The following is a 12393-nucleotide window of genomic DNA, read 5'->3' as shown; positions in this document are numbered from 1 at the left end:
ATTTAGATTTTGGTTCTAGACAGTCTACAGGGGTTGCACAAGTTTGAAGAGGGGAGCAGGGCCGCCAACCCTACCTCCAGCTCCCACGGGCAGCAGGAAAGCCTGAACATCAGCTGAGACACTGGCTGGGGAGGATTGCTCTCAGGATGGCAACTACACATCAACAGTAGTACAAAACTGAAAACACTAAAAAACACAGGGATTTTTTTTTCAGACACTAAATACTGTATATTTAACATTATTCCTTCAGATGATATAAAGGTAGTGCTCTGACTCCCTAGTAAAATTCGTATGGAGATATATGTATATATTTAATTAATGTAAGTGTCTGACAAGTTCTTCAACTTGATATCTGCTGTGTGCAGTATTTTCTCCATGCTCTTGAAAGCTGTTTTCAGGTCTATCCTCTTCCACTCAAGCCATTTTTGATCCAAATCAAAATGCAACCATTTGCATCTTGTTTACTAACCTAACACAGCATTGCCATTCACTGACCAAAGCCTAACGCATAAGCAATCTTTTAAAATTAGCATCTTTAACTAGACTTACATCAAATTTCATATTAGTGTCAAACATCTGCATAAAATAACATTAGATTTGTTTGGAACCTTCTGAATCCTTATGGTTTAAACACATGGAAGCAGGAGGGAGTTACAGCTCGAAGTGAAACACAACACTTGCTTTCTCAAAGCTTTCCCAGTCAAATCCAAGATAAAGTATGTGCTCAAACAAAACAAAAACATACTGTGGGCTTCAAGTGATGTTTCACACTTTCAGGGTTAATTTGCCCCTACGGGAAAAATCCTAAAAACTGTGAATAATCCCTTCACAAAAGAAAGAAATATATTAATGAGCAGTAATAGTTAGTTAAAAAAGCAGATAGCATACAGCTACAGCATTACAACTAATTGATGACTGCAGCATCTTCCAGAGATGCATTCTGAAGCCCTAATTATATATGCATGTATTTATGCATGATTGATAGGAATTACCCGACCATCATTCTGTATTATGACAATTATCACGAAGATGCAGACTATTAAAGTATTTTTGCAACCATATTTATTTTGGTTGTGCATACTTGATTTATATCAGAGCAAAATCAAATCAGAAACTAATTTTAAGCACTTCAGACGATTGGAGTTACAAGCTAGCAGATGCCACATGGACCAAATTAACTTTTATCTACATGGAAATGCCAAATAGTTCTGCTATAGAACAGTCAAGCACAAATTTAAAAAAAAATGTTTCCCAGATTATGTACCACATCTGAGTGAAACATCGTTTTATCAAATAATTGGAGGTACAAGAAGTGATCATTTTTTCACCTCAAGAAGCCTTGTTAGCGTTTTCAAGAAACATTACAGGGCATCCTTCACCTCCTGACATGATGGCCTGCAGTATGTAGAAACACACCATTGTGGAATTCGTTAGCTTCTCATGCATACTACTTAAAAGTTAGGAGTTACAGTTACTTAAAAATTTTACCATCTTTAATATCTACTTCCATAAGAAGTTATCACCTGAACAACTCCAGATCAGAACGAACCGTTTACATGTTTTTGAAGAGGTCAAGAAAAGCTGCACAGGAATTTTGTGGCATGCACAGTCCACAGCAGAGCTGGCGTGGAACAGCCAAGCCTGTCGTCATGGGGACCAGCAAGGAAAAGACATTTAAATGCCAAGATTTTTAAGAAAACCTCTGCTGAACTGGTATGAAGTCAGGCCTACATTTTATACCTTGGGAACCAGAACTGAACAGCTTTAAAGACCGATCTGTGACAAAAGGGCAGAGACATCAATAAAGCAGCAGCCTTGACCTCCCTCTCCAGCAGGAGGATTTGGCACGGGGTGCACCAGGCTGGTGGGCTGAGCTGCCTGGCAGGTAGCTGTGGAGACACAGAGGCACGGTCAGGCACGCAAGAAAGCAAGAGAAGACCACAACCGTGCTGTTCCACAGCTGTGAAAACAGCTCTGTCTCCCTCTTGTTTCTGACTGAAATGGTTCCTGCCTGAGGGGAAAACCTCCCCCACAGCCATGCTCCTCTGGGCAGCACCGATGTGCCTGCAGGCAGGGTCCAGGCTGGGATCTCTGCAGACCCTGTACAACATGCAGTAGGGCATTTGCCATTTGAACCCATGCTCACGTTCATCTACACTGGAATCAATGCTGAGACAACAGAAAATGGTACCTTGAACATGAACTGCTCCAGAAGTTACCTTTGGTTTTGAGCACTTCAGCATCTAAGCACCTCACAGAGGTCTGGCTGCTTTCTGTTCCTGCGAGATCTGCATCACTTGACAGCTCTAGTCAGAGACGACAGAGCACATCCTCAAAAGCTCAGTAACACCACTGCAGGTCAACAAGGGTCTGACTAAAATAAATTAGCATAAAACAAAGCTCTGAACTAATTACGTGGCTCTTCATAGCATAAAATTTTAGGCAGGAAAATGAGTTGATTGTATCCCATGTTCTCCCTTCTTGCACTGTCCATTTGTTTTGCTTTGCCTTATTCTGAGAACAGCAGAAACTACAATTATTTTAACCAGAAGCAGCACACAGTGAGGTCAAAGTAGGTCAGGAACAAAAGCTGACCAAAACTATGAAAAATTACTGTTACTTCAGACTGGTTAACGCAGCAAAAATAACAGTCTGAAGTATTTGGCAGTCCTGTGATGCAGTATCACACCTTGTGCAGTGGGGATGGCTCAGCATATAAGATTCAAATGTGAAATAAAATTCAAAGAATGCATTACCACACTTACAGAAACAAACTGTAAACTGCTTTTACAGTAAGTTAGTCTTCAAACTTAAAAATAATCTTCACAGTCTGATAAGTCAGCTAGATAGCTGCATACTGACAAGTATATAAGCAATTCCAGCCCATTAAGCTTTGTTTCCCCATTATTCACCAAGTCGTTTTTCTGCAGTTTCAGAGATTAGGGAGGGTTACAAGTAAAAAGACTCATTTTAGAATGGAAAGAAATTACCAAAATTCTGTGACAAAGTTTGAAGTGCTTATGCACTTAAAGACCATTAACACAGTTTACATGGGCAAAATCTCTACGAAAGTAGCAGGATCCACTTTTATCTTCAAAGAATTAAGATGGTATCAAGTAATCATGTAATCATGTAATTAGGAAATGTAGCCTTTGTCAGAACATGTTTTTACACAACTTGAACCATCTCTGAAATACATAATCAAATTTCTACTGAGAAGTATGCCCTGATGTTGCAGCCTCAGGTTCACACGCAGCTGTAAATTCCCCTTTCTCTCCTCCCATCCTGAGATGTGAATCTCCATTTGCCAAGTAGAACATACATTATGAAGAAAAACTTACTTGAAACATACCTATTTTCAGATTGAGGCCACAAACTAAATCTATGTCGCCTGTGAACACTTAAACTCACTGCCCATATTCAGTGAAGAGAGATGCTTATTTTCTTCTGTTTACATACACACATTTTTATGAACTTTCCAGACTAGATTCATATTCTCCATGAAGAACTGAGTAACTCACTACATGCTGGACAAACAGCCAAGAGGTTCATGCACAGCAAGTCTGGCTTGACATCACCTACTCTTAAGAGAGCAGCAAAGTAAGTTAGAGATTTTTCCAGTTGTTTTGTGAAATAACAGTTTTCTATACTTAGAAGAATAACAAACAAAGTGAAGGAATTCATCCTCACCATTCATTTCTAGGAACGCTTTTAGAAGTGTTCTTATGACACCGTACAGAATGCAGCAGCTACTGATAGGAACGCACAGGTACATGTTCTAATTTTATTCTAATTTTGGTTAAAAAGTAAAGCAGATCATAGTACATATGTGCTATGAAAAAAAGAGGATCTAACCTCTCTTTAGCCCAGAGTAACAAAGTCATTTAAGGAAAACATATATGAAAAAGTTACGTTATGGCTATAAATAACAGTAAGTAGGAATAACATACACAAATAAAGCCTGAGAATAGGAAAACACTCTAGACTTTAAGAATAAAGCAATCCTACCAGGCATAGCACGCACATATATAGCGCAGAGTACAGATTTGAACTGCAAGGTCAGTGGTGTAGCTGCCAAACTGCAGGAAACAGCCTACAGTTTCCAACATCAGTAGTTAAACAACACAGAAGTAAATAGCCTAAACTATTAGGTCATTTTTAGTTACTTTTATGCTTGTTAGACTAAATTCAGACTTGACCTAATTCTTAGGGGAAATTTCAGATTATAGAACTGCACTTCGCAGACGTGCCAGCCCCCCAGTATTGACAAGAGATGGGCATTTTACCTCGTAGCACACACTATGTGCTTTCAGTATTCCAGCATTCTCAGTGATCACTGGAAGTCGGAAAACCTATTTGTTTATCTAATGCTTCCATTTATTATCAAGTAACATCAACACGAGGAACTCTTCCTGAAAGGGTCCCAGACCACTTTTTTATGCCACAAACATTTCACAGTACTCAAAATTTCTCACCTGCTGCCTCATAAATATTATTTGATGACTATGTCCTGGCAGACACTTCGCTGGGGTATATCGTTTTTAGAGGAAGGAGACAATTAGTCAGTCCAGTAAGTGGCTCTTCTCCTGTGCACCAGCAGTGAGCTCAAGTACCTGCAGCCTAAACTAGGCAAACATCATTTTGAGTGACACAGAGCGTCCCCTCCTCCTCCTCAAGTTTTTGTCACCAAACAAGAGCTTTCTGTTTTCACACGACATCGCTGTGGTCACCACAGAGATCCCACACAGTGGTCAAATTAGACGTGGGCAGTGTGGGAGGGAAGGCAATGCTGCATGGCCACCACAGGCCACATGCAAAAGGAGCATCAGTCACCTATAGTAGAGATGCGACAGATAACACACAACTTAAAGCTTCTTGACTAACCTGCACTCGTTTTTCTTCTGAGCAGATCAGACCCATGCTTGTAAGAAAGCACCATCTGCAAGCAGGCAACTTGCTACCTGAGAATGAACAGCAGCAGCCGCTTGCCTGACCGCATCTCTGGGATCCTGGGCAGGACTCAGTCCTTGACTCGTTTTTCCATCCACTGGAATATGACTTCTGCACACACTGGAAGAGGTTATGGTGCTGTATGGGGGTTATCAACTCTCCCACTTGCACTTCACCCTAAAATACTGGGTTTCAACACGACCATTCAATACATTTCATCTGTGTTCGTGAATACACTAGAAAAAAACAATGCTGAGGTGTTGTACAGTTTTATGCCATGTGTTTCACTGACATTTCCATTTGGGAACAGCAGCCTCGCTCTCTTTTGTGTGAGTTGGGGATTCAGCTCAGTCCTGATATTGGGAGCTGAAATGGTCAGGGTTGCATTTGTGTATTAAAGAAATGAGGTAATTTCTCCATGGAACATGCTTAAATTATGAAGTGCCTGCACGTGTGACACTAAAAGCTGGCAAGTAAAATGCTGAACTGCTGATATGCAAGCCAATCCTCCATGTTTAGTAGTTTTGTTTTTTTAATCATTTTCAGAGGTTTAGAGACTCACAATTATCCCTGTTCTGTAAGCTCAGTGTAATTTGCACTTCCCTTTACCACCTCTTTTAATCTCTCCAAATTTTCCCTGCTCTAACTCTCCGAATTTATTCCTGCCTAGTGCCAGTAAGTTCCCATGAGCTGCAGTGATTTCTTAGGCCAATTGTTGGCCAAGCGTTACTGCAGGGCTGCCCATGTTCTCAGCACACGATGTCCCCCCGGCTTCTTTACAGCTGTTGAAAATAAAGGCACACACCTATACCGAGAGGAACAACATCTAAAGGAGGAATGAAGAAACATGAACACACATGAAATCTCAACTCTTAGCTGTAGCTAAATACACCCTGCTGTGAACTTTTATACTACTGAATAAATCTTTTAAAGACAAGCATTCCTAGGCAACATTAACCATACCAGAGAAAAAACAACAACAGTGATAGTAAGGGGGAAAATAGAAAAAATCCCGTTTGTCTGTTTGACCATGAATTCACAGAACGCTGGAAGATCGGAAGCCTCCGGAACATCAGCTGCTGGCATGCCCTGAACTCCACCTCTTGCACCCCCCACGTAAAAGCAGAGGTGCACAGCTCAGGGCGTCAGTTCTGGGTGTTCCAGAGAGGGACTGGGCATTACAGAGTGTTTCAAGTTGTTCCCCCTCTAAAGGCCTAATGGTATGGAATCTCCTCGTGAACCTGAACAAATGGCTTTCTTAAAGATGCTATTGGAAGACTTTTATCTGTTTGTGTGTTTTCTAAACACACATTTCAAAATACTTCACCCTCATCACCCGAGCAAGACTGCAACATCTGGTATTCATTAAAGCCAGGAAATTCCTGTTTTGGCCTTCATGAAACTATTGAGAGTTGATAATTGATTTGTGAATCCTAGTCTTTGTAAAGGGCTATTTTTGCAATTTCATATTAAAACAATTTTTAATTAGCAAATTGTTTAAAATCTGTATATGGTAAGTGCAGACATTGGCATTTTTCAACTCAAAATTTTATGAAAACACTTATCAAGTTTGAGTTTGAACTCCCCATTACAATACTCTACATGGTTATTTCACAACCATTAATTTAAAAGTTGTAGTAAATATGAAAGAATAAAGTTTAGCAACTTAGAGGTCACTACTCTGAATGCTTCAGCTTCGTCACAGCAAATTTCTCCTCAAGGGATCAGAAAAAGATTCAGGGGCTTGTACAGAACATAATCTTCAGATCCTGACTGACCCTTCTGATGCACAGCTTGCCTACAAATCTCCATTTATGTGCAGTAATTAGAAAGAAAATATGTAAGCTGTCCTTCCTGAAATAGTACCAACATCAAATTAAGAACTGACAACAGCGAGAAGAGCAATACATAAAGCCCTAAACACTTCACAGTAGACTCGATAGCATGACACAAAGAGCATGTACAGAGAGGTCTTCCTAATGGTTTTCTTCCTTTAAGAATCATCATTTTTTGATGTGTGATACTACTGATGCTGCAGGCAAGCTGTATTTTGTATTTATTCATACAGCTAAACTTTATCTAAAGAAGTTTAATTTGATTATGATAACGTGCAGTATACGACTGGTTTACAACATTGTGCATCAGGAACTGCTTCTCCACCAGCTGCTTACCAGGCACTCAACTGGCAGCCCAGGAGATGGGGAGACAGCGTGTGCTCAGAGTTCAGCTCCACAGCTGGCTGTCCAGTTCCTTGTGTCAGACTCCCCTCTCCATCACAAAGTGCCATTAAGCAAAGCTCAAGTATGTTAAACACTTGAGAGTATTCTCCCCATATAAACAGCTGCTGCGTCCACAAATGTAAAGTTAGACAACTGCAAACAATTGACACCAAATGTAAACAGAATATATAAACTACATCGTATTTCACAAGAAATGGGAACCTTTAGGTTAAGGGATTCTTTGCACACAAACTGTAATTCACTATTTTAGGTGAATATACCCAACTTCCCTGGGCAAAGCCAGCCAGAGAGTAAAATCTGAACTCAAGAGCCACCCTGCAGTCCACAGAGATTTGAAACTTTCTTTTTTAATAGTTCAGCATATTACAAAAACGCCTCCTCATTTGCAGCCCACCACTATCTAAAGTATATTTTGGCCTGAAGACTTTCCAAGATATTCGCTCCTATTACAGATGCACTCAGTGTGCCCTACTGTACTATGCATTTCTTCCCCCACTCTCCCCCATAATTTTTTAAATTTATCATCTCATATCTTTTAGCTATTTTATTACCCTTGGTCTTCAAATTCATCCCGTGTATTTACAGAGCGTCATCTACAATCTAGCATTTTCTCTTTGAGATCACCAAAAAAGATTAATTTACATAATGTGCATGTCTAATTACCAACCCAGCATTCCAGCCAGCCACCTCTTAGCTCTCTTCACAGATACTTTTCAGCTTCAGAACTAGGATCATTTAACTTGGAAAGAAAGCAAATGCAAGTACTGCTTTATTTCTTCTTTTACCCACTTCAAAAAATAAAAAATAAAAACCCATACACCTCTCCTGCCTCAGTTTCCTGAGGAGCTTTAGCTGTGTTTTGATTTATAGCACAGTAGGCAGTAGACCACAGGATTGCACAAAGACCTGCTACTCTCACCCTCCTATAAACATTAGTTCCACATTTGAATATATACATATGATACCTGCATTTTTTCCAGTCTGAATTCTTCCCCCATTTTCCCCTCTCAAGTGTTTTTTTTTCCTGTACAGGTGGAAAATTTGTACTTCAATAGCATGTGGGAAAGTACCTCTGAGACCAAATCTCATTATACTCCATGTTATTAATCCTGCACTTTTCTGAAGAGACTATTTTTCTTCTCGTAAGACCTTCTTCACTTACAAAGGTTAGCCCACATTTCCACTACATTCTAAATAAAACATACAAAGGAATTATTTGAACTCCACCTTTTGGGGTTTTAATGTGTATCAGCCTGAACAAAAATATGTGAAACGTTGAAAAACATACCCAGTTTCATTTTTTTCTGCAGCTGAGGAATTAAGTACTACTTTCATTCAGTCACAACCTTTAAGAACAGAACTAGAATGCTTATTTCTGAAAGATCTTCCAGATGATATAATCGATACATACGAATAGCCTGTACTTTGAGAAGAGGCATCATTTCAAACAGATAATACCAGCCATTGGTAAGGAAACACTCTGCTTCAGTTTCATTAAGAAAACAAAGAAGCATACAAACTGTTGCTGTCAGGAACAGAAACAGTGTTGCATTGTTCTAACTGGGCTTCACTAACACATCTTTTACTCTATAAAACAAAACAAAAAAGAAAAATAACAGAATACCCACTAATATACAGTATTATCAGGAAAAATAACTAGCTTTGGCTACCATAAAATACAGAAGCCATTCAGATGGTATGGAAAATTACACAGTAGAAAGCTGGCATGCTAAAGACAATATGTTCATCAGTGTTGACAACATACCTGCAGAAGCACAAGTTACTTAAAATGGATTTCTACATCAGGTATCTATACAAAGTTGAGATAAATTCAGCAAGAAATACTCAAAAATAGAAGATTGAAATAAAAGTTTCAGATGCCCACTACTGATACGGCGACTCTAAAGACAAAACTGCTTGTTCCATGGCTTTACTTCTTTAAGAGTTGGTCCCACCCAATAAAAATACGAAGAATGAAACAAAATACCTTTTTTCGATTTTGCTCCGATCTTCAATTTTGATGGCCAAGCAATCTGTGTATTTGTTTCTTCCATAATCTGTTAAAAAAAAAAATGCATTTAAGCCAAATAAAGTTTTTATTGCCCTACTACAAAACCAAGAGTTCATTTTTGCAAAAGATAAATTTGTTCACTATTTGTAATCTATCAATTGTTATTACAAATTCATGACTTGTGCTAATGTTTTTTTTGAGAGAAATTTGTTTGGTGATAGGTGGATATGATTTCTGATAACCCTAAAAAAATGTGAAAATCAAACCAAGAATGCTGCTCCATGTCCATGAATTTCAGAAGGCTCCTGCTAGCCACAACATGCTCCAGGTGCATCTCAGAGTGAATTTCAAGGCTTTACATTACAGTTCAATAAAAACATTCTTAAGTTATGTTAAGATAGTTTCTAAGTAGAGACCATCAAATTTAAAATGGAGTTCTTTTCAGTTGCTTTAAGATGCATCAGTTTGCCCTTAAGGCTTTTTGCTGTAGTTGGGTTTTTGCTTTACCTTTACCTGAAAGCAGTTTTTCACTGTAAGCCTATCCAGGCTTCAAAAATTTTACTTCCTGGTTTAGGGCTCAGATAAGAAATTCAACAGCGTTTAGCATAACGCAATGCAACCTATCTGAAAATCTCAAGCTAGTTAACAGGGCAAAACCCATATGCGTGCAAACATGCACTTGGAAAACCATGGCTCGATGTGGCCTTCTGTTGCTTTCTCCATTTTAGAGACTAAGTCCGCTGGGCATAGGAACATTTTACTGGAATTTGAAGATGACACAGTTACAGTGCATCACTAACACATTTAGTATAAATATAGGTGAACGAACCAAGTAACACCAGAGATCTCACACACAAACCAAATTGTTTCTAAAAAGCGTTGGGCTCATCTACTGAGACTGAAGAACTTTTCTCCTACACTGCCATCTCATCAAGAAGTACGATGATCGAATATTTGATACCAGATACATCATACTTATATGAGAATAACTGGCCATCCTGAGTACGAAGACAGTATTTTATCACGAACACCTGCAGAAATGAGAAGGATCTGTCCTTATTAGTACATGACAAAATGGTTATAGGATGCCAAGAAAACTCATCCACTAAAACAAAAATACCATCCTAGATGCATCGAGCAAGGCATTTTCCCAGGGTTCTTTCCCTGGCAATAAAGACTGCAATTAGATTCCCTTCGCCTCCTTTCCTCCATGCTGAACAAACCCTGCTCTCTCAGCTTCTGCTCGTACATCCACTGCTCCAGGACCTTGACCAACCTGGTGACTCTCCACTGGAGTCACTCCTGTTTATCAGGGTCTTTTTTTGGGCTGAGAGGAATGCAGCCGGACAAAGGCCTCCGTATGCTGCTGTCAGGACCCAAACAGATGGGACTAACTAATTCACTTGATATGCCGGGTCATGTCATTTTAGATAGCCTGTACAAAAATAATTCTGCCAAGAAAAGGGTAGTAAGTATTAAAGAGGTTATTGAACACACAAAATGGCAAAAAGTATACAAGTATTCACCGTAAATTCAGTCTGTGAAGTGGAAAAACATGTAAAGTCCAAAGGACTAAAACACTACGCAAGTAAGAAGCAGGAATAGACAAAGAGCTTTTCACATGGCAACTCTCAGGGTCTGGTTCCTCCTGTATGAAGGATATAGGTTCAACTTCCATGAGAGAGATAAAAAAAAATCCTCATACAAATGAGAATTACAATACACAAAAAAATGGATACCGTCCAAAAGAGTCAACTCATGAAGAGTGGTGGGGGTGAGGGAATTAAACAAAGCAGTACATTTTAGCATTTCTTGTCATGAGCAAGAAATGTAAGCAATAATAAAAAATATAATTCCAAAATAAATTATAGTCACATCCAAGAAGAAAATGAGTGCATTAAATAATCAGCTACAATACCAATAAACTTTCAATAGTAGTGTAAGTCACAACTAAGGCCGACTTCTCTAAAAACTCCTTGTTATCTTCTCCATCCAAATCCCCAGTATACCAAAACAATTTCCAGATTAGCACACCATGTGGAAAAACTGAAAGCGTCAGCCAGACTTCATTATACTATATTTTTGGTTTCAGCAAATATTGGATAATAAGTTACAGCTGAAATAAGCCATTTCCAGGAGGATGAAATTCTATCAGCAACATAGACATACTTCTCACAATTTTCCAATCCAGATGTGAAAAAAGTTATTTCAAAAAATTCACCTGTGTCTGATAGAGGGCTTTGGGCCAGGATTATTCTTAGTTGTGCAACAGGCAAATAAATATACAGAAAAAGAGCAAGGAATTAACTAAAAGGAGAAAGGAGATGCTAAAGCAAATAACAAATGCAGGAGTGAGTTTTACAAGATTCAACGTAAAGGGAACCACAAAAGAGGAGAAAAGAGAGGAGTGAATGATCATCATTCCAGGCAAGTGTTATGTCCCATCAGTACTTCACCCACTCACTAAAAACTGGAAACTTGCGTCTTAAAGAAATTAAGTCCTCCTTATTTCTAATGATAAAGAAATAAAAGCCCATGGCTTCAGAGATGCATACATTCTGGGGACATACAAAAGAGATGCCTGATGAAATCTTCAAAGGAAAAGAGGTCTGACTGGCAGTCACTGAGATTTGGCTAACTAATACCTTCAAATTCTTTTGAGAAAGCAAGGCTACAATTTACCACATTAGACCAAAAGGAAGGCTCACAATTTGGTCACTATAAAGACAAGTTTATCTCCTGTCTTATGTAGTTACGCAGAAAGATGTCTGGATGCATTTACATTAAGTGCATTTATTGAAGTAGAAGCATGCTCAGAGTACTACTGGCTTTGAACTCTAAACAGTAAACTTCATGATAAATTCCAAGCTGACTGTAATCATCAGCATCATCTTTTCCACGTATTTGAAAACGCCGTATTACATAGGAAAAAATAAGTTTTTTCTGCAAAACTTATTTTTTTTCACCCATTAAAGTAACTTCTCTTGCTTGTCAAGCAATTTGAGATCATAACTGCCAAAAAAGGTTTGCCATAGAAAATAATTTGTTTATATTTTTGAGAAATCACAATTTTCCTAGGAACCCTTAAGCAGAGTGTAAGCTGTATTTCAAAAACAAAGCTCACGCACTACAGTAATCAGAAAACTCAAAAAATTGTATGACGAGGACCAAAACTGCAAAAAAAAAAGTTGT

General features: G+C 38.8%; 1 protein-coding gene across 1 annotated transcript in view; it reads right to left on the bottom strand.

The window, feature by feature from the left end:
* BICC1 (BicC family RNA binding protein 1) overlaps positions 1 to 12393 on the bottom strand; it is a 97362-nt gene that overhangs the window by 42100 nt on the left and 42869 nt on the right. The window contains exon 3 of the mRNA XM_084289932.1: positions 9178 to 9247. Within this exon, the coding sequence (XP_084146058.1) occupies positions 9178 to 9247 (70 nt within the window). The remainder of the gene's footprint in view (positions 1 to 9177; positions 9248 to 12393) is intronic.

This window comes from Netta rufina (genome assembly GCF_964035555.1).
Source record: "Netta rufina genome assembly, chromosome: 7".
NCBI lineage: Eukaryota > Metazoa > Chordata > Aves > Anseriformes > Anatidae > Netta > Netta rufina.
Note: the sequence above shows the minus strand (reverse complement) of the source record. Positions and strands in the feature narration are given on the sequence as shown.